Source organism: Penicillium roqueforti (genome assembly GCF_015533775.1).
Source record: "Penicillium roqueforti strain LCP96 04111 chromosome Unknown scaffold_26, whole genome shotgun sequence".
NCBI classification, from domain to species: Eukaryota; Fungi; Ascomycota; class Eurotiomycetes; order Eurotiales; family Aspergillaceae; genus Penicillium; species Penicillium roqueforti.
The window spans coordinates 275,896-294,938 of NW_024067590.1; the positions used below are offsets into that span (position 1 = coordinate 275,896).

The window sequence follows — 19,043 nt, forward strand, 5'->3', positions numbered from 1 at the left end:
ACTAAGTCTGCGCCCCCGCCAGACTTATATTCGGATCGATCTACGGCCATAGTCGACCTTACATTTTGCGCGGTAGACGGTGGATCTCAAGATGGAGAACCAGGGCGCTTATCCGGAGTCTATGGAGCAGGACGAGTCCTACCCATGCAAGGGCTGTGGAGAGGTAGGCACACTGTGGGTGGAGTGAGCGGACAGGAGCTTGACTAACCGTCCTGGCAGACCCTTGAAGAAGGAAAAGCATTTGAGCTTGGTATGTGGGATATTGCGGGGGAATTCTTTTTGTCCATTTTCTTCATGTCGCTAACCTCTGGCAGCTGGAAATCGATGGCACATCGACTGTTTCCGATGCAGTACATGCAACACTCTACTGGATTCGGATGCGCACCTCCTCCTTTTGGGCGACGGATCACTTATATGCAGTAACTGCACATACAGTTGTAGCTCCTGCAACAACAAGATTGAGGATTTGGCCATCTTAACAGGAGACCAGGCTTTCTGTGCTCAATGCTTCCGATGCCGAAATTGCAAGCGAAAAATTGAGAACTTGCGCTATGCGCGTACTTCGCAGGGTATTTTCTGCATGGAATGTCACGAATCGCTAATGGCACGGAGGAGAAAACGGAAAGCCGGCGGCAGTAGTGGGAAAAAACCAGCAGCACCTAATGTGAAGCTGGACAAATCCTTGCCCTCGTTGCCTCCCCACCTCCTTGAAGAATCGCAAATAAACGATGAGGAGAACAGCGAATATACAGGCACGCCTGACCCTAGTAAAATGGCGGAAACGCCCGATCTAAATGATGAAGGACCCGGAAGCTCAATTTCAAATCAGCAGGCTGATTCAGGTAAGAAACCCTTGTTGCAGTCTAGATGTATAATCATCGCAGCCTTTTTCACCTTATTGTCATATCGTGCACATGTGGTCACATTGTGTGTGGTCTTTGCAGCGCTTTGTATCCTTTTATGCACCATCGTTGCCACCGCATATACTTATTGTCATTATTGATCTATAAGAATATAACCTCGCGCGTTCAGGGCTGGAACCCTTCTCGCGCGGTGTCTTGTCGCCCGGTCATGAGCTCTTACTTACCATTCACACAGATAATATTCTTCTTCCCTCCAGCACATACCGCAGCAACCGTCAATCAATTTCACACAACACCGATGCAGATGCAGATGGCGGTGAACTGTTAATTCCTCTTGCCTTTGATCCTTCAGCTGAGGGTAATTCCTCCCGTGGTCACTCACAGACACGGCAGGAGCCTCCGGGCGACTACTTTAATCAAGCGTCCCACGACGGCCGTGAATATCGACAAGAACCTCCTTCTCGAACATCTTCCGATAATCATTCTCCCCATATTGCCTATCAGGAGAAAGGTTGGGAAGAAAACAACTCAACTTCACCCGATAAAGCACCATTATCAAGCTCCGATTCATCCAAGCCTGCAAAGGGTCGCCACACTCGTAGCTCATCCGACATACCAATCAGCTTCAGAGAGACTAGCAACCTTCCTGGGCCTACTAGCCCCGACAGCACCAGATCAAAAGAATTCTCCGGTGACACAAAGCGACACATTCCAATGGATGACTTCACTTCGGCTGGAGCTCGTTCCTCGAATGAGCTTCATCGTCACGACCACGGTTCAATGGACTTGCCGCGCTCTCAACCCTCCGGCTTGCCATATCTGCCAAAGCGCGGCGATTCACTCGAAAGCAAGCTTCACCAAATTCCGAGAAAAGAGGTCGGATCGTCACCTGCATCCTCGCAGTACGGGGACTTGCCTATGCTCCGTAGCGATACTTTCGAACAGCCCATTCAGCATACTGCCTTGAACACCTCACCGCATGAATCGCACCATTACGATGGCGCCGGCACATCGCCCGTGCTACGGTATGGAGCTGACTTGCCTATGGACGAGGGATTATCGCGCATCATCGGTGGCGATGACACCGTTGGGCAAAACAACGAGTCGTTTCTGCGGCGCGTCTCAAACTCTGTCCGCCATGGTCGAAGCTACAGTGAGAAGAGTGTGCGGATCAGCAAAGATCTCAAGAATCCTCGATCACCTACCACTCGAAGCATCGCCGGAACAGATGTTGGCAGCCCCATCACTGGATCACAGAGTGAAGAGATCTCTTGGCTTCGCAACGAACTGCGCAAAGAACGTCTGCGAGTTGCAGAACTCGAGTCAGCCGCTCGTACCGCCGCAGATGTCAAGCAGGTTAACACCGAGCTTTCTGAAAAGCGATCTACCATGGTTGTCCTTGACGCTCAGCGCGAGATTGTTCTACGTGAGCTCACAGTCCTCACTGATCATATGGAGGCTGAGAAACGTGGTGGCCCCAGTGGGCCATTGGACCTCGGCAAACTCTCCAACCATGTGCTGCGCGAGCTGGCTGAGTCCATTCAAAAGCTGAAAGACTCGTTTGCCCCACAAATTGAAGACCTCATGCAGAAGCGCAATGACCTGTCGGAGGAAGTGGAAGCCATGAACATTCGACGGGAGAAGAGCTTCCAGGAATTCGAGCAATTGTCTTCGAAGAATGCACAGCTAGCTGAGTTGAACAATCAGTTGGTTCACCAGATTCAAGAACTCTACAAAGCCACGGACGGTCAACCGCGACCCAACGGCCTCGGCATATCGCACAACAAGCAGAGATCCACAACCTCCATTGAGGTCATGAAACCTCCCTTCAACGACTATCACGGATCTACTCACATTTCGGAAGAGTCCGAGTCTGCTACAGCCACTGTCGTGCCAGGCCCCCAGGTTGTCAGCATTCGCAAGGGCCAGCCTCGCAAATTCAACTGGAAAAAGGGCGGACAGAACGTTGCCAAAGGTGTCAAGGGTCTTAAGGGAGCCTTCATGTCCAGCGAAGGAGGACAGGGACAAGAGGGTGGCGGTGGTATACCGCGTTCCCAGACTCAGGACCCGAGTCGCCAAGGCTTTGGGTTCTTTGGAAACCAGAGAGGCAAGCAGGGAGGAAAGATGTCGCAAGCTGACAGCGTGCCTGTGTTGATTGAAGCTGCCCCCGATGGTATGTGCCCGATACTACAGTTCAGGATTATATCACTATAAGCTAATGACTCTCGCAGCTCTTTTCGGTACCGAACTCGAGGCTCGCCAGGAATACGAAAAAGGCATGATTCCAGCCATCGTCACGCGGTGTATCCAGGAGGTTGAACTGCGAGGTATGTTTTGTGGGTCGGTATCCGGTTGGTCGTTATACTAACATATACAATCAGGCATGGACATGGAAGGAATTTATCGCAAGTCCGGTGCCGCTTCCGTCATCCAAACCATCCGCGAAGGCTTTGAACGCTCTCCATTTGATTACGATATCTCGGATCCCGACCTCGATATCCATGCTGTTACATCCACTTTGAAACAGTATTTCCGAAAGCTTCCTAACCCCTTGATCACTTACGAAGTTTATGAACTTGTGATCGATTCCGCCGAGGTTAACCCTGTGTCCGCGCGAATTGAACTCATGCAGAAGAGTCTCCTCGAGCTGCCTCGCGTGCACCGCGACGTCCTGGAGTTCCTCATCTTCCATCTCAAACGCGTTGTCGATCGCCACGAAGAGAATCTGATGACCAGTCAGAATGTTGCAGTGGTCTTTGCGCCGACAATCATGCGACCTGAAAGTCTCGCTCGTGAGATGACTGACGTCCAGAAGAAGAATGACGTTCTCAAGTTCCTGGTGGAGAACTGCCAGAAAGTTTTCCAGGGTATGCAGAAGGGCCAGGGTACGCAGCAGGGTCAGGGTATGCAGCAGGGCTAGGATCGGCTGAAGTACATACTTCTCTTCCCAAGTACTCACTTCCACTCCAATCTTTCATAATCCTACCATCATGCCTAGGTGCCTCGGCTTTCCCAGTTCTTGGGTACAATCTCTAACTAATCATCAATTTTTCTTTGACTAATCCCACGTGCGCTTTAACCTTTTTTTTCTCCCCCTATTCTTTTGTACAGGCTAGTTCCTCTCACCTCTGCTCTACTTCTCTACTTGGTTTACGAGCGCTGTACGCTCGATAAAGATACCCTGTCTTGCCTTCTCTTTCTTCATGTCTAACCTGTTCTCCCAGCTAACGCTATGGTTCAATCTAGCCTCACTGGCTGTTTTGGTAACCAACATTCCTCGTGTGTGGTTTACTTCCTGTCCATTGAGGCATTTTACTGTTTGTTTGTTTTTTGACTCTGAGCGAGCATTGAATCGTGTTCTAGCGTTATGTTATGCACCTCCATTCAGCAGTTCACGCAGCTGCAAAGTCGTTCATGTACGTTTATTCAGGCTTTAGTATGAGATCATGATTTCATGCATCTTTCCTTTCATATTGAACGTTCTCTTAGTTCATACTCACACACATGGAGAGCTTTTCGTAGGGATTCTTCGTGAATTCTGATCGCTGTATCAATAATATAATATCTTTTATCTAATTTCCGGCCAATGCGATCATTACCCAAGTCTCATGTCAATAATAATGGAGGTATAAGTGAGTTCCTGTAAATGGCAGAGTGGACATAGTGGTACAAGCCCCCACCGCCTACGACATCGAGGCCACCCGAGCTCCCCCCTCAACCCCGAAAACGCACCCAAGCCTCGTCGAAGGCCCTTGAATCCCGCGAATACATAATCAATCATGTCCAAACCAAGCAAATACATCCTCCTTTCTCTCCCTACCTCCATCGTCCCCTCGCACCACCGCGACGACGCCCTCGAAGCAGTCTCGACCACCGTCTCCTCGGACAATGGCTCCACCAACTCCTTCCCAATCCCGGAGTTCAAGATCGGCACGCTAGATGCCCTTGTCCAGCAGGCGGACGAGCTGGCCAAGCTCGAGGCCTCGTGTCAGAGTGTCGTTGCCAAGGTCAGCGATGCGTTGAAGAACATCCTTGAGGACGAGGCGCAGATTGAGCAGATGAAGGTCGTCAACGATAGTATGTCTCCAGCTTGGTATTGATCTGGCTGTGGAGGGGAAAACACAGTCTGCGAGGATGTCTGGATTCTGGTTCTGACTGCCTACAGAGCCGGTCGATCAGTACCTACGTACTTTCCAATGGAACAAAGTCAAGTACAGGGCCGATAAGCCCTTGGCGGAGCTGATTGATCTCTTGCAGAAGGTTTGTTGCGCCGCGCATGGAAACGAGGAATATATCTGGCTTGGAGTTATATGCTAATGCGCTTTTGTCTACTATAGGAAGCGGCCAGCATCGACAACGACATCCGTTTCAAGTACTCCCAATACAACCAGGTCAAGAACACGCTGTCTACACTGCAGCGGAAACAAACGTATGTTGACTATGATGGCACTGCAACGTGTGCTTATAGCATACATAACCATGACTAACCCGCTCTATACAGAGGCAATCTCTCAACCAAGTCCCTCGCCTCAGTGGTCGACCCGAAAACCATCATCCAGGGCTCCGAATACATCGAGACCCACCTCGTCGCCGTGCCCGCCCAGCTAGTAAAAGACTTCCTCAAGACCTACGAGACCGTTGCGCCAATGGTGGTCCCGCGGTCCGCGCAGCTAGTCGCCTCCGACAGCGAGTTCACGCTGTACGCCGTGACAGCGTTCAAGAAACACAACGCCGAGTTCCTGCATAAGTGCCGTGAGCAGAAATGGATTCCCCGCGACTTCAAGTATGTCGAGGGTGGAAAGGAGGAGGAGCGCAAGGAAGTCGAGCGCGTTGGTGGTGATGAGCGTAAGGTATGGGGTGAGACGCTGCGACTCGGTCGCACGGCTTGGAGTGAGGCTGTTATGGTCTGGATTCACATTTTGGTTCTGAGAGTGTTCGTCGAGACGGTGCTGCGGTATGGATTGCCGCTGGATTTCGTCTGCGCTTTGGTCCGGGTATGTTCTCTTCTGCTCTGTTTTCCGTTTCACCGTGGCAACGACTGACGTTCTTTACTTTCTACAGACACAAACTGCCAAGCAAGCAGATCGCGCAAAGCAAAACCTCGAGAACAAATACTCGTACCTGGCAGGCAATGCCTTCGGGCGAGACAAGAAGGGCCGTATGCAGCGGGATGATCCTGGCGAGATGCACCCCGGTGGCGAGGGCAGCGCAGACTACACACCGTATGTGTTTTATGAATTCGAGTTCAACTAAGGCCAATTTGAGGCATCATAGGAGATAGAAAGCTGCGAGAAGACGTTGCGTACATATACCACTTTGGTACATCTAGCACAAACTAGCATTGGATATTTTTAGTTTCTTCGTTTCAACAATGACCACACATTCAAGCGAATAGCAAAAGGGGATCGAGTCCCATTGTCCATTCTCGCCCCAGCCCATAAAATGCAAGTGCAAAAGCGATCTATATTGTCCACGCAGTATGTACAGCAAGTGGGAGGGGAATCAAGCACAAAAAAAAACCGTATCTAATCCGCTGTACAGGACTCTTTTATGTAAAGCCGACCATAGATACATCCATAAAATCTCAACCATATCCCAATCCCAAAGAAAAGCACCCAAAGAAATGCACCTTACTCCTTCTTGGAAGGCAAGTAACCCTTGGAGTCAAGGTAATCAATAATCTGCTTCACAGCATCCTGAACGGGAAGCTCATAGTTCTTCACATGAACCTCGGGGTTGACCGGCGCCTCGTAAGGAGCCGAGATACCCGTGAACTCCTTAATGAGACCCTCGCGAGCCTTCTTGTACAGACCCTTGGGGTCACGCTGCTCAGCGACCTCAACGGGGACATCAACGTAGACCTCGACGAACGGCAGGCCGGTCTCCTCGCCGGGCGTGGCGACCTCATGCAGCTGGCGGGCAGTGTCACGATCCTTCCGGTAGGGTGAGATGAACGACGTAATGGCGATGGAGTTGGAGTCGGCGAACAGCTTGGCCACCTCGGCAATGCGCCGGATGTTCTCGTTCCGGTCGGCCTCGCTGAAGCCAAGGTCCTTGTTCAGTCCGAAGCGGATGTTGTCGCCGTCGAGGCGGTAGGCGTGCACGCCGCGGTCGCGAACGAGCTGGTGCTCAAGCTCGACGGCCAGGGTTGACTTGCCGGAGGCGGAGAGTCCGGTCAACCAGATTGTGAGACCTTGCTGGTTGCGCAGCGCGGTACGCTCGCTGCGGGTCAGGGCGCTGGCGTGGAAGGTGATGTTGCTGTTTGGTGTTAGTTTTTTGGATAGATTGGCATTGGGGGTTCAGTTGGGACTCACGAAGACATTTTGGAGGTTAATTGGATTAAAGAAAGAAGAAAGTTGAGATCCCGGAAAAGTTATAGAAATAGGGAGGGGCAGTGGGACGGCCGCGTCACAGAAGAAGATGTGATCACCGCGGGGTGTCGCCATTGCTTGGCGTTTTTCCGTTCTTATACTCTGTACAACAGAGATATTCTATAGTATAGTCTTATAGTCTTATAGTCTTGTAATCTTGTATAGTCTTTGATATTACTGATAATATTCATTTCTTCACTCAATTCTAATACCATTTACATATGAAAGGTCTAATTCTCTTAATTCGCCATTACGCCAGGAACCAGGAACGAGAACCAAATGCAGAAATTTCGGAAAGGACAGAAATTTCCCAATCACGCCACCTTGTAGAGACTCGAGAGCGCCTGGGGAAATTAGTCAGGGGAAAAGATCAAAGTCCAACATTTTCAACTTACAGCAGCTTGTCGGGGCTCAATGAACAAAGCCTTAGCCTCAACTAGGACCACAGGCTCCGAACCATCAATCGGGAGAGTCTCAATACGACCTTCCACCCACGCCTTGCGACCCTCGACCTTAACAGTCTCCGCGCGGAGGGCGACATACTGATTCGCCATAGCCGGAGCACGGTAATCAATATTCAGATTGGCGGTAACGCCGACCTTATTAGGTAGAGCGGGGAAGCAACAACGCGCCAGACCCTCGTCCAACAGTGTAGCCAGTAGACCACCGTGAATAATACCCTGGTGACCGCAGACATCGCCGCCGAGATACATGAGCGAGATCATGGTCTTGCCCTCGCGCTCGCTGAATACATATGGCGGCACGACAATCTTGCCGGGTCCTGCTAGCGTTCCGGCTGTCAGGTTGCGTTCGCGCAGAGGGCCCGGGATTGTAAGGTGTGGGCGCGATTCGCTGAAGTCGGGGTCTGCGCGGAGGGCCTCTGCGACGGGGTGAGTGCGGATTGTGTTCTCGATCTCCGTGATCTCGGAGTCGGTGTCAAGGAATGCGGTCAGGACCTCCTCGTCATTTGGGGTCGCCATGATGCGTGAGAGGGTGCGTTGGGTTTGATAGGTAAGCCCGATGGTGAATGTGAAGACAGCGATCGTGGTGAACCCGATAAAGCGGCGGAGACGAGAGCGCTGGTTTTGGTGGGGTGGGGGTGGATAGATAGAGGCCGAGGGACTTGCTACGATTACCGGGTTAGCTCCTTTTGGAGGACGCGGACTGTTTATAACTTACCGGTAGAGTAAGACCGGCTATGGAATCGCTTCGGAGCAGCGGGAGTTGCGGGTAGAGAGTTGCGGAATACCAGTCGTGAGGGAGAGAGCGTGGAGGGGAGGGAAATATTGCGAAAAGAGTGAGGAAGAGAAGTAAAAGAGCGGAACATCATAAATTATAAAGAGCGAAAAAACAATTAAAGCAAACGATCCAAATTTAGAGATCTAGAAGGCGAAGTTGTTGAGAAAACAGTGGTTGAGGATAAGGCGAAGTGGATTTCGGTGAGATTTACCTCGGCATCTTGACTTCGCCGAAACATCCTCTTCGGAGGTTGAGACTTATATTTGATTAGGGTATTAAGACTTAAAACTACATGGGATCTCTTATTGTTTCTCTGACTCTATACTTCGGAATCGAAATACACACATGTGTACATACTCCGGAACAAGACAACATAGTAACGTGGCAACCCCATATCTCAACAGCCACGGTGTTATTTGATTTAGTGTCACTTGGTAGCTAATAATAGGTCTTCTCAACATTATCACTTGCAAGCAAATCGAAACGCTTCGTTCTTATCATTGAATGATAATAATTATATTGCTTAAAGCCAGACATATGCATGTATATCGCAATCACAATGCCACGAACTTTCTTCAACCTCGCCAAAGAGACTAGATATCACCTATAAACAAGCATGAAAGTATAAGAAATCTTCGCGCAGACTACTCTATTGAGATATCAACTTGTAGTCTATCAGATTTAATCTGTCTTTTAGGATTGGCTTAGAATTATAGCAGGCTAGAGATGTCTTGTAAAGTTTAGTTGACCTTTGATATTCTCCGCTCTTAAGGGTAAATTGATCTACAAGCCCCCCGGCATATTTCCTTTAGAAGACTATGAATGAGTCCGGTGGCATTTCTCCGCAAAATATATCCCCGCATGAATTCTCCGGATTTGAGAAGAAGTATGGGGTGCGGAGAATGGACTTGTGTGGAGATCCTTGGCATTGTATATACAACAATGCGATTAATGTCTTATCCCACCGGAAATATCTTATATAAAAGGGCCTTGTGTTTCAGACAATGCCTAAAGAATAGCTAAATCACTAGGTTATCTACCAGACTTTCAATTCGCTCAAACAATTCAAAATGATACACTCCAAGGATTGGTGGAAACCTCTCGCTATATTCGTCTGCTTTTTTCTTTCTCTTCCCTTTCCCGTCGATGGACAATCCAGCTCAAATACCAAGGATGTTGGAGCTCAGGCGTTTGCATTCGATCTTGGTGGAGTCCAATTGACACAAGACCGCTTCCTGGAAAACCAAGGCCGGACCCTGAGATATTTGAAAGAAATAGACGTCGACAGACTACTCTACGTCTTCCGGGTGACCCACGGATTATCCACAAAACAAGCAACGCCTAATGGTGGCTGGGATGCTCCGGATTTTCCGTTCCGTTCGCATATCCAGGGTCATTTCCTCAGTGCCTGGGCTCAATGTTATGCGGTACTCCGCGACCAAACATGTTATGATCGAGCGACCTACTTTGTTGCCGAGCTGGCCAAATGCCAGGCTAACAACAAGGCTGCTGGCTTCACGGACGGATATGTATCTGGCTTTCCAGAATCAGAGTTTGCAAAACTCGAAAACAGCACCCTGACAAACGGCAATGTCCCGTATTACGCGGTACACAAGACTCTTGCAGGCCTCCTTGACATCTGGCGCTTGACAAAAGACACTATATCTCGAGACGTCTTACTGTCCTTAGCCAGCTGGGTCGACAAACGCACCGAACCGTTGAGTTACGATGCAATGCAAAAGTTGTTACAAACAGAATTCGGCGGTATGAATGAAGTGATGGCTGACCTCTACCACCAAACCGGTGACAAGAGATGGCTTACCGTTGCCCAACGCTTTGATCATGGCGTTATATTTGACCCCCTTGCAGCCGACATAGATGAGTTCGACAGTCTACATGCAAACACTCAAGTACCAAAGTGGATTGGGGCCGCTCGCGAATACAAAGCCACCGGACAATCTCGCTACCTTGATATTGCCCGGAATGCCTGGGAAATAAATGTCAAATCGCACACGTACGCAATCGGTGGTAACAGCCAAGCCGAACACTTCCATGCCCCAAATGCGATCGCCGATTATCTTGACAATGACACATGTGAAGCATGTAATTCCTATAATATGCTCAAGCTGACTCGCGAGCTGTGGCTCGTTGATTCCGAGAACTCGGCATATTTCGACTTCTACGAAAACGCCTTACTCAACCACCTGTTGGGCCAACAGAACCCTTATGATCACCATGGCCACATCACTTACTTCACTCCTCTCAACGCCGGAGGTCGCCGTGGTGTTGGTCCCGCCTGGGGTGGCGGTACTTGGAGTACGGACTACGACTCATTCTGGTGCTGTCAAGGAACAGCACTCGAAACGAACACAAAGTTGATGGACTCGATCTACTTCTACAATGACTCCACGTTGTTTGTCAACTTGTTCATGTCTTCTGTCCTGAAATGGCCGGAGATGGGTATTACCCTGAAACAGTCTACGACTTACCCAGTCGGGGATAAATCGAAACTAGAAGTCTTCGGCAGTGGTCACTGGACGATGAATATTCGCATCCCTACATGGACATCAAGCGCAGAGCTGACGCTGAATGGAAAAGCTGTACCTGATGTTAAGGCTAGTCCCGGAACTTACGCTCAGATCTCGCGTATATGGGCCGATGGAGATGTCGTTGTGATCCGCTTTCCCATGAGTCTGCGTACAGTGGCTGCAAATGACAATTCAAGTATTGCTGCAGTTGCTTATGGGCCAACTATCTTGTGCGGCAATTACGGAAACCAAACGCTGAGTAGTATTCCTACTCTCGCCCTTGACTCTATCAAACGCTCCGGCGCTTCTGGTCTTGACTTCATCTCCATCGCCGATGGAGGACATGTTACACTGAGCCCTTTCTATGATGCCCAGGGATACAATTATAATGTATATTGGGCTACCACAGGAAGTCTGTGAAATACAAAGTACAGGACTTCCCTTGTTCATTTTAACGGGAAAAGAAGCAGTAATTTTTCAATCAATTATATTATCCTCAATTGCTCCTTGATATTTACCAGCACGAGTATTCTAAAACCCGACAGTAAGATTGAAAATAATGAAATGTGGGGTTCCCCGGATTGTTTCCTTATAGAGACCGGATTGCATTATAGCCTATATATGTATACTCAAGACCTTTATCTTGTCTTGGAAATTTCTTTGGCTTACAACTCAATTTATCTAGCATCGACGGAAGACATTTTGAGGCTATGACATCAATTCCCATCTCAGCCTTGCTTCTAGGCCTCGCGGCTTCGGCTTTGAGTTTGAGCTTCAATGTTCCGATATCCCCGCCTTCAAATTCTAGCCAGCAGCTCTCTGCAGCTCCAGTTGGTGTATCGTGAGTCTCTATCTAAGCCATTGGCAGATATAATTACTCACCGTGAAGTCTGGAGTTCTTTGCGTTCCCTGAGTACATTCAAGAGGTCGAATCAACGATGACATGTCTGCAGAACCTCAAGGATCTGACAGGAACATGGCCTCCTATGCGGATCGGAGGCACAACACAGTATGTATGCTTTTATTGGTCAATAAATGTTGTTAACAGTACGCAGGGACCGCGCGATATACAATAGCTCATCAACGGAAGCTGTCACTTATACAGTGGCCAGCACAGGTGCTGCGCCCGAGACTCTGACTTACGGACCGTCCTTCATCTCTTTGGCTGCAGGCTATGCCGGAGAAGTTATAATTGGATTGAATCGTCGTTTGGACGATATCTTGAACACAATTTCGGCCGCGCTTCTCGCCCAGAGCAAAATGAACAATCTATACTCCATTGAACTGGGGAATGAGCCCAACTGTAGGTCTCAAATTACTTATTCTTGGTTGTGTAGACGCTAATTAAGCGTTCAGTTTTCGTTGACAGCGATCCTATTGCCAATGGTGTATCCTGGACAGCTGCAGCTGATGAATCATCCCAAGTCACCTGGCAAGATGCGATGTGCGGAAATCTCTCTGCAACTGATATCATCTCAGCAGGTGTCTACTTTGGCACTTCGCCCATGAGCCTCGCTAGCCTTACCGCGAAAGAGAGTGATGCGAATGACTATGTGAAGGATTATTGCTCTCACAACTATCCCCAGTCATCTGGCTCCTACGACCTTGCTACTCTTATGGGCCACAGCAGTATTGCCACCCAGATCAAGCCTTATGCTACTGAAGTTTCTGCAGCTGCTGAAAAAGGCAAACCGCATATCTTCGGCGAGACTAACTCGGGTACGTTACTGCTCACTGTCACTTGATAAAAATACTAAAAATATTCAGCAACCCAAGGCGGTGGTGGTATCAGCCCGACTTTTGGTGCTGCGCTCTGGATCTTGGACTACGTGATGCAGACCGTCCTCATGGGCACAAATGCCCTCTACTTCCACCAGGGTACCGTTGGAAACTGTAAGTTATCTAGAACTTCTTACCCACCCACAAGCTAACTTTCAAGGCCAATACTGCTGGTGGGGCCGCTACGACATAGGATCCCCTTACTACGGTGCTTACTTCGCCAGCATGGCGCTCGCCAACGCCGACCAGATTGCGCCTCTGGATAGCCAAGATACAGCATATGCAGCCTACGCCCTCTACAAGGCTAGCGTTCCTGTCCGGGTCCTTCTCTACAATTCCGACTACTATATATCTACCAGCGGAACACGGTCCTCGCAAATATATACACTGTCTGGGCTTTTTTCCTCAGGCGTTACTGCTAAACGACTGACTGCTCCCTATGCTACGTCTCGGGTCGATCAGGGTCAGAACCCGACCGTTGCGGGCCAGACATTTGCCAACGGCACTTGCATTATTCAGGGTATAGAGAGCATAGAGACAGTCACTGTCTCTGGCGGGAAAGCAACCTTCACTGTTGCAGCTTCGGAAGCTCTTCTGGTTTACCTGTAATTACTCGGCCTTAGTTCCCCGGGAAGGAGCTCGGGCAGTCTTCCTCCGAAAACCCCGAAGGTTGGGGATGTATGGAATTTGGAGGGGTTGAATTCCCTCCTATGGGCGTTATGCCGCCGGGGATTCTCTGTTTAGGGCTAGTGGGAGTTTGAGGGGTAGAGGCCCTTGGGTTGCGTTCTATTCGATAGTCAATTTTTTCGTATATTTGATGTATAATCTGGGGTAAAGTAAGAACAAAGAGCTTCTAAGAATTACGTTTAGCCTTGTAAATTCAGATTTATTGGTTGGAATAGCTGAGTCCTTCGCAAATCAATATTTGTTAGCTCTCTAAGTTGGACCAAAGAGCTGAAAATATAGCAATACCAGCTACTCATGTTCATTTGACAAGAACTTACAACTTTCGTTCTCGGTACACACTGTTGTCTACTTATTTTTACGATGGATAGTTCCAAGACCAACACTGAAAACATCGAGGATGCCTTCTCCCATCAAGAAAATGTCATGCCTACCAAGAGCATGGGGCCCATCATGCGATCTCGCGAAGACGACCTTGGTGTCTGGCATTGTGTGCGACGGTTCAAGATCGTCTCGCTGATTGCTATGACCGCGGCATTTAGCGCATCGCTGGATGGTTACCGTAAGCTACTGCTTTTGGAGACCTATGAGCTTCTAATTATACTGATCTGTTCGCAGAAATTAATCTTAATGGCGGTATTGTCTCCAACAAGGGTTTTATTCGACAGATGGCTTCCCCAGGCACATCCATCATTGCAGGCAAATACATCTCCGCATGGGGTGGTATCCAATCCGCCGGTCAAACTATCGGTCAAGTTGTACGTCTTTCCGATCTTCAGGGCTAATCTGGCGAGTGTCTAACTACTCTCTAGTTCCTCCAATATGCCACAGAGAAGTTCGGTCGAAAAATCGCGTTCTATATAATCTGGCTCGACATTGTCATCAGCGTGTTTATTGAATCTTTCGCAACAAGATGGGATCACTGGCTCGCAGCAAAACTCTTCTCTGGAATGGGTGTCGGTATGCTGCAATCCACGTTACCTCTCTACTTGTCCGAAATCGCCCCAACCCAGCTGCGAGGTTTCTATATCAACGCTTACAGTTTGTGAGTTAAGAGGATGGCACCTCAGAGGCTTTATATGCTGATTCTTTTCCAGCTGGTTTGTGGTTGGTCAGATCTTCGCGTCAGTGGCACTCAAGGAACTCAGCGCAAATAACTCATATGAATTCCGAGTCCCTATCTATACACAGGTTCGTGGTGTCCCGTGTGTCATTTAGCTTTCATGGTCAAGATAGTGACTGACAATTGCCATGAACGGTCAGTGGGCTATGGTTGGTATCATTGCCATCATCTTCGCCTTCACCCCAGAATCTCCCTGGTGGCTCGTGAGCAAAGGAAGGCTCGACAAGGCAGCCAAGATCCTAACTCGGTGCAATGGCAATATCGAGGGATACAGCGTTGACGAGCAGATTGTATGTGATTATTCTGTCAATCGTATTTCAACAAAGTTCTAATTTCCTATCAGGAAATCATGACTGCCACCATTGCAGAGGAGCGCACCGTCGCAGAGCGTAACTCCGAAGAGGGACCATGGGCTGTTTTCCAGGGCCGCAATCGGATTCGTTTCTTTATTGCAGCTTGGCCCAAGATTGCCCAACAGCTTGTCGGTTTGTCTGTGTTTAACACCTACGCTACATATTTCTGTGAGTACTAATCGTTTCATACTGTTCTTTCACTCTGCTAATATCGTTCTAGTTCAATATGCTGGCAACAAAGACCCATTCACGGTAACGGTCATTTTATCTTGTGTCCAGTTGATATCTATGATTATGACTGCTGCCACGACGGACAAGCTTGGTCGTCGTCCGTTGACAATCTACCCCTATGCAGTTACATCTGTGTCAGTTTTATGCCTCGGAATTATTGGCTGCTTCGATTACACCAAGCCATCAACCAGCTCACTTCTGGCAAGCCCTTCTGAAACCGGCGTAACCTTGGATAACTTGCTAACTGTACCTAGATCTTTTTCGCTTGTTTGGCAACTTTGTCTACTACTGGTGCGTCGGCTATTGGCTATGCCTACGCCGCTGAGATCCCCCAGCAACGTTTGCGCGCAAAAACAGCCGGCTGGGCTCTTGCATCCTCGAATTTAGTCGCTATCATTTTCAGTTTCTGCACGCCCTTGATGATCAACAATGCGCCTATCTCACACTGGGGTGTAAAAACTGGTTTCTTGTCAGTCTTTTGCCGTCTTCTTTAAGTGCGGGTTGCCACTGCAAAATGCTGACAGCCTACCTCTTATAGCTTTGCGGGTACAGGCACACTTGCAGTAATTATCGCCTGGTTCATTCTTCCAGAGGTGACACGCCGAACACCGGCTGAGATTGATGAGATGTATGTCAACCTTCCACCTGGGGTCCTTTTAATGGATTTGGATAACACGTTTTATGTTCTAGGTTCGAGAAGAAGGTCAATCTTCGGAAGTTCAAGGGTTATGTCACTGAAGTGCAGCTGCGAGGAGTATGAGGTAGTCGCAGCTTAAGTGTAAGCGATACTACATTATGGTTATATCGTTATACTTAAATTAAACTATACAAGAATGGTAAACCCCTTATACGACCTTGTTATGTCTTTTTAAATACCTCCTCTCCCTTAGTCGGCGAAGAGACGACTTCTATATATTATTGTGATAGAATCCTCAACATCTTCGGTTTCATGAACTATTGGCTGAATACATCCCCCCAGCCTAAAAGCTATTATTTGCAAACTCTTATTAGCTAATTTAATTCAATCGCGTTTCTTCTCGTTGTGAGATGTTCCGAACCCCCGGCCTCTTCCCCGCCAGAAGTTATACAAACTCGTCGGAACTCCCGAGATGAACGGAAACAATGCGCAAAGATGGTCTCAACAGAGGAGCAAAAGGTATTTTCCTTATATCTCAAGCTATATGGAATAAATTGCTGACTTATTGTGGCTTGAAAGACAATCGACGAGCTTCAGGCTAACTGGATCTGGGTTCCAAATTGGACTGACTCTTCAAACGCGAACACAGCTGGCAAGATAGTTCACTTTACACGGAATGTTATCTTGTCGTCGCGACCGACGAAATCAATACTGCATTTCTCAGCCGATACACGCTACAAGCTCTATGTGAACGGGAAACATATTGCCGTCGGACCGAGTCGCAGCAGTCCTTTGATCTGGTATTACGACACGCTGGACATTGCACCCTACCTGCAAGAAGGACAAAATGAGATTCGATTTACGGTTGTCCGGTACTTCGCGACTTCGAGGAGCGCAATACCCTTTGCGCGGACGGCTCTTCCAGGCTTGACAGTTATTGGAAATATCGAGACAGACGAGGGGGTCGTCGATCTTGCTTCTTCCAAGAATTGGAGAGCATCTGCGGATGAAAGCATTGAGTTTCCGACAGGATTGGCTGACGATGTGTTCCTTCATGTGAGAATGGCTCAGGATCGAAGCCCTCTTAAATTGCACTGACATTCTTTCTCAGATCAGCGAGCGCGTTGTTCCTACAAACCCCGGTCCTGCGGTGGTACCATTTGCCTACAAGATAAAGACCCTCAATGGCGATATTCCGCCGTGGAATCTACGTCCACGCTCTATCCCCATGCCCGAGTCAACCCCAGCCGTTGTAAAAACCATTAGAGCATGCGACAGTGTGATCGAGGTCAGAGATTGGACAGCCTTCTTCGCAACAAACCACTCTATCGTCCTTCCTGCAAGCTCAACTCATACACTTGAAGTGCAAGCCGATGTCCATTCGACTGCATTCCTTCGATGGGCCTTCAAAGCAGCCAAACACACTTCTCAGATCAGACTCAAAGTGACACACTCAGAAGGCTATGAGCTTGAGCCTCGATCATACCCTTTCTTCCGCTCCAAGGCTGACCGGCTGAATGCAAGTGTTGGCCACATTATCGGACCATACGATGAAGTGACACTTAATCTTCCTGACACTGAAAGTGTCATATACGAACCATTTTGGTTCCGAACCTTTCGTCTTCTGAGGATCGAAATCACTGTAGGCCCCGAGCCAATCGAGCTGGTATCATTTGCCGCTACTCAGGTCAACTACCCCATGGCCGTCAAAGCCAGCTGGAAAGAGCCCGGAGACGCGCACAGCGAGCAGATCTGGGCCGTTTCCATCCGGACAATGCGAAACTGCATGTTCGACGGGTATTCCGATTGCCCATTCTACGAACAATTACAGTATGCCTCATACATCCCCAAATCCATACCCCAGCTAACAATTCAGATACTCCGGAGACAGCCGCTCCGTTGGTCTATTCCACTACCTCCTCTCGGGCGACGACCGACTGATGCGCCAAGCAATTACAAACTTTGCAGCCTCAATCACACCCGAAGGTCTCACACAGTCCCGCTTCCCCTCACAAATACCGCAACTCATAGCTGGGTTCTCGCTGTATTGGGTCTTGCAGGTCTGCGACCACCACCTATACTTCGGCGATACCCGCTTCGCGCGAGGCTTCATCCCGCGTATCGACGGTATTCTCGACTTTTTCGATGCCCACATCGACGAGCTGGGTCTGGTCAGCGGACTGCCTGAAGTCGTCTGGCAATATGTTGACTGGGTGACGACCTGGGGTGCAACGGACGACCATCCCGACAAAGGAGTTCCGACCTCCGGACGAAAATCCAATAGACACACTTATTTTAGTATGTTGTACGCGTGGGTTCTACAAAATGTTGCTGGTCTGGTGCGTGATGTTGGTCGGCCAGGACATGCTGCTGAGTATGAAGCGAGGGCGGCATCGCTTCTAGGGGCTATTCGGGCTCATTGTTATGATGGGCAATTCTTCACCGACTCGACAGCCGATGTTGCCGATGAGCTGTCGTATTCTCAGCACTGTCAGGTCTTCGCTGTTATTTGTGGAGCGGCAAGGGCAGAAGACTCTGCACGGATCTTGACTGAATCGTTTACCAATGATCGCTTCTCAAGGTGTTCGTATATGATGCGGTTCTATGCATTCAGGGCATTTTCTTTGGCTGGCGAGGATTTGTACGAGTCGTTTTGGGAGAGAATGTGGGCTCCGTGGCGGGGGATGCTAGCGAATAATCTTTCTACTTGGGAGGAGGACGACGTTAGACAAAGGTCTGATTGCCATGCTTGGGGGAGTGTGCCAATTTATGAGTACTGTACTGAGCTGGCAGGTGTTCAGCCGGTCGCTGCTGGCTCATCGAAGATATTTTTCAGGCCCAGGCTACGGTTGGCAGAAGCGTTGGAAGCGAAGGTGGCGCTGGGTAAGGATAATCTAGCTATGATCTCGTGGAAGCTCTCTGGGAACGAGAAGATTGTGGAGCTTAGTCTTGAGAAGCCGGCTGAGGTTGTGAGTCGATTACCGGGAGGCAAAGAAGAAGAACATGGGGTTGTAGATCATCTCAGCTTTCTTTTCAGTGATTAAAAAGGCTTCTTGTTTGGACTCAGGGACGGGTGGCAGCGATCCATGGGGGGGGGCGCGCCGCCCGGGGGGGGGGGGGGAGGGGGGGGGGGGGGGGGGGGGTGGGGGGGGGGGGGGGGGGGGGGGGGGGCGGGGGGGGGGGGGGGGGGGGGGGGGGGGGGGGGGGGGGGGGGGTGGGGTGGTGGGGGGGGGGG

The 19,043-nt window shown here is 49.5% G+C and overlaps 8 protein-coding genes across 8 annotated transcripts; 6 read left to right on the top strand and 2 right to left on the bottom strand.

The window, feature by feature from the left end:
• Nucleotides 1-91: 91 nt before the first annotated feature.
• On the top strand, nt 92-3,783 carry LCP9604111_7852 (uncharacterized protein; the record flags this gene model as incomplete). The annotated part of the gene is made up of 6 exons (XM_039075930.1): nt 92-163; nt 220-250; nt 315-842; nt 1,033-3,036; nt 3,095-3,190; nt 3,245-3,783. 6 exons carry the CDS (start codon nt 92-94, stop codon nt 3,781-3,783), a joined length of 3,270 nt encoding a protein of 1,089 aa, XP_038926241.1.
• Nucleotides 3,784-4,642: 859 nt separating this feature from the next.
• LCP9604111_7853 (H(+)-transporting V1 sector ATPase subunit C) lies at nt 4,643-6,116 on the top strand (the record flags this gene model as incomplete). The annotated part of the gene is made up of 5 exons (XM_039075931.1): nt 4,643-4,940; nt 5,029-5,123; nt 5,201-5,292; nt 5,365-5,857; nt 5,925-6,116. 5 exons carry the CDS (start codon nt 4,643-4,645, stop codon nt 6,114-6,116), a joined length of 1,170 nt encoding a protein of 389 aa, XP_038926242.1.
• A 377-nt stretch (nt 6,117-6,493) lies between these two features.
• On the bottom strand, nt 6,494-7,185 carry LCP9604111_7854 (adenylyl-sulfate kinase; the record flags this gene model as incomplete). Its single annotated transcript, XM_039075932.1, has 2 exons — nt 6,494-7,121; nt 7,178-7,185. The coding sequence occupies 2 exons, from the start codon at nt 7,183-7,185 to the stop codon at nt 6,494-6,496; spliced, it is 636 nt and encodes a 211-aa protein (XP_038926243.1).
• Nucleotides 7,186-7,548: 363 nt separating this feature from the next.
• Nucleotides 7,549-8,561, bottom strand: LCP9604111_7855 (PaaI family thioesterase; the record flags this gene model as incomplete). The annotated part of the gene is made up of 3 exons (XM_039075933.1): nt 7,549-7,578; nt 7,630-8,360; nt 8,414-8,561. 3 exons carry the CDS (start codon nt 8,559-8,561, stop codon nt 7,549-7,551), a joined length of 909 nt encoding a protein of 302 aa, XP_038926244.1.
• Nucleotides 8,562-9,543: 982 nt separating this feature from the next.
• LCP9604111_7856 (CAZyme family GH146) lies at nt 9,544-11,421 on the top strand (the record flags this gene model as incomplete). Its single annotated transcript, XM_039075934.1, has 1 exon — nt 9,544-11,421. One exon carries the CDS (start codon nt 9,544-9,546, stop codon nt 11,419-11,421), a length of 1,878 nt encoding a protein of 625 aa, XP_038926245.1.
• Nucleotides 11,422-11,711: 290 nt separating this feature from the next.
• LCP9604111_7857 (glycosyl hydrolase family 79 C-terminal domain-containing protein) lies at nt 11,712-13,389 on the top strand (the record flags this gene model as incomplete). Its single annotated transcript, XM_039075935.1, has 6 exons — nt 11,712-11,842; nt 11,891-12,010; nt 12,057-12,304; nt 12,358-12,720; nt 12,769-12,894; nt 12,941-13,389. 6 exons carry the CDS (start codon nt 11,712-11,714, stop codon nt 13,387-13,389), a joined length of 1,437 nt encoding a protein of 478 aa, XP_038926246.1.
• Nucleotides 13,390-13,827: 438 nt separating this feature from the next.
• On the top strand, nt 13,828-15,931 carry LCP9604111_7858 (uncharacterized protein; the record flags this gene model as incomplete). Its single annotated transcript, XM_039075936.1, has 10 exons — nt 13,828-14,026; nt 14,083-14,222; nt 14,277-14,509; nt 14,562-14,655; nt 14,728-14,877; nt 14,931-15,108; nt 15,161-15,372; nt 15,426-15,640; nt 15,710-15,799; nt 15,862-15,931. The coding sequence occupies 10 exons, from the start codon at nt 13,828-13,830 to the stop codon at nt 15,929-15,931; spliced, it is 1,581 nt and encodes a 526-aa protein (XP_038926247.1).
• Nucleotides 15,932-16,303: 372 nt separating this feature from the next.
• Nucleotides 16,304-18,852, top strand: LCP9604111_7859 (putative rhamnosidase B; the record flags this gene model as incomplete). Its single annotated transcript, XM_039075937.1, has 4 exons — nt 16,304-16,327; nt 16,388-16,864; nt 16,920-17,638; nt 17,685-18,852. 4 exons carry the CDS (start codon nt 16,304-16,306, stop codon nt 18,850-18,852), a joined length of 2,388 nt encoding a protein of 795 aa, XP_038926248.1.
• Nucleotides 18,853-19,043: the final 191 nt, after the last annotated feature.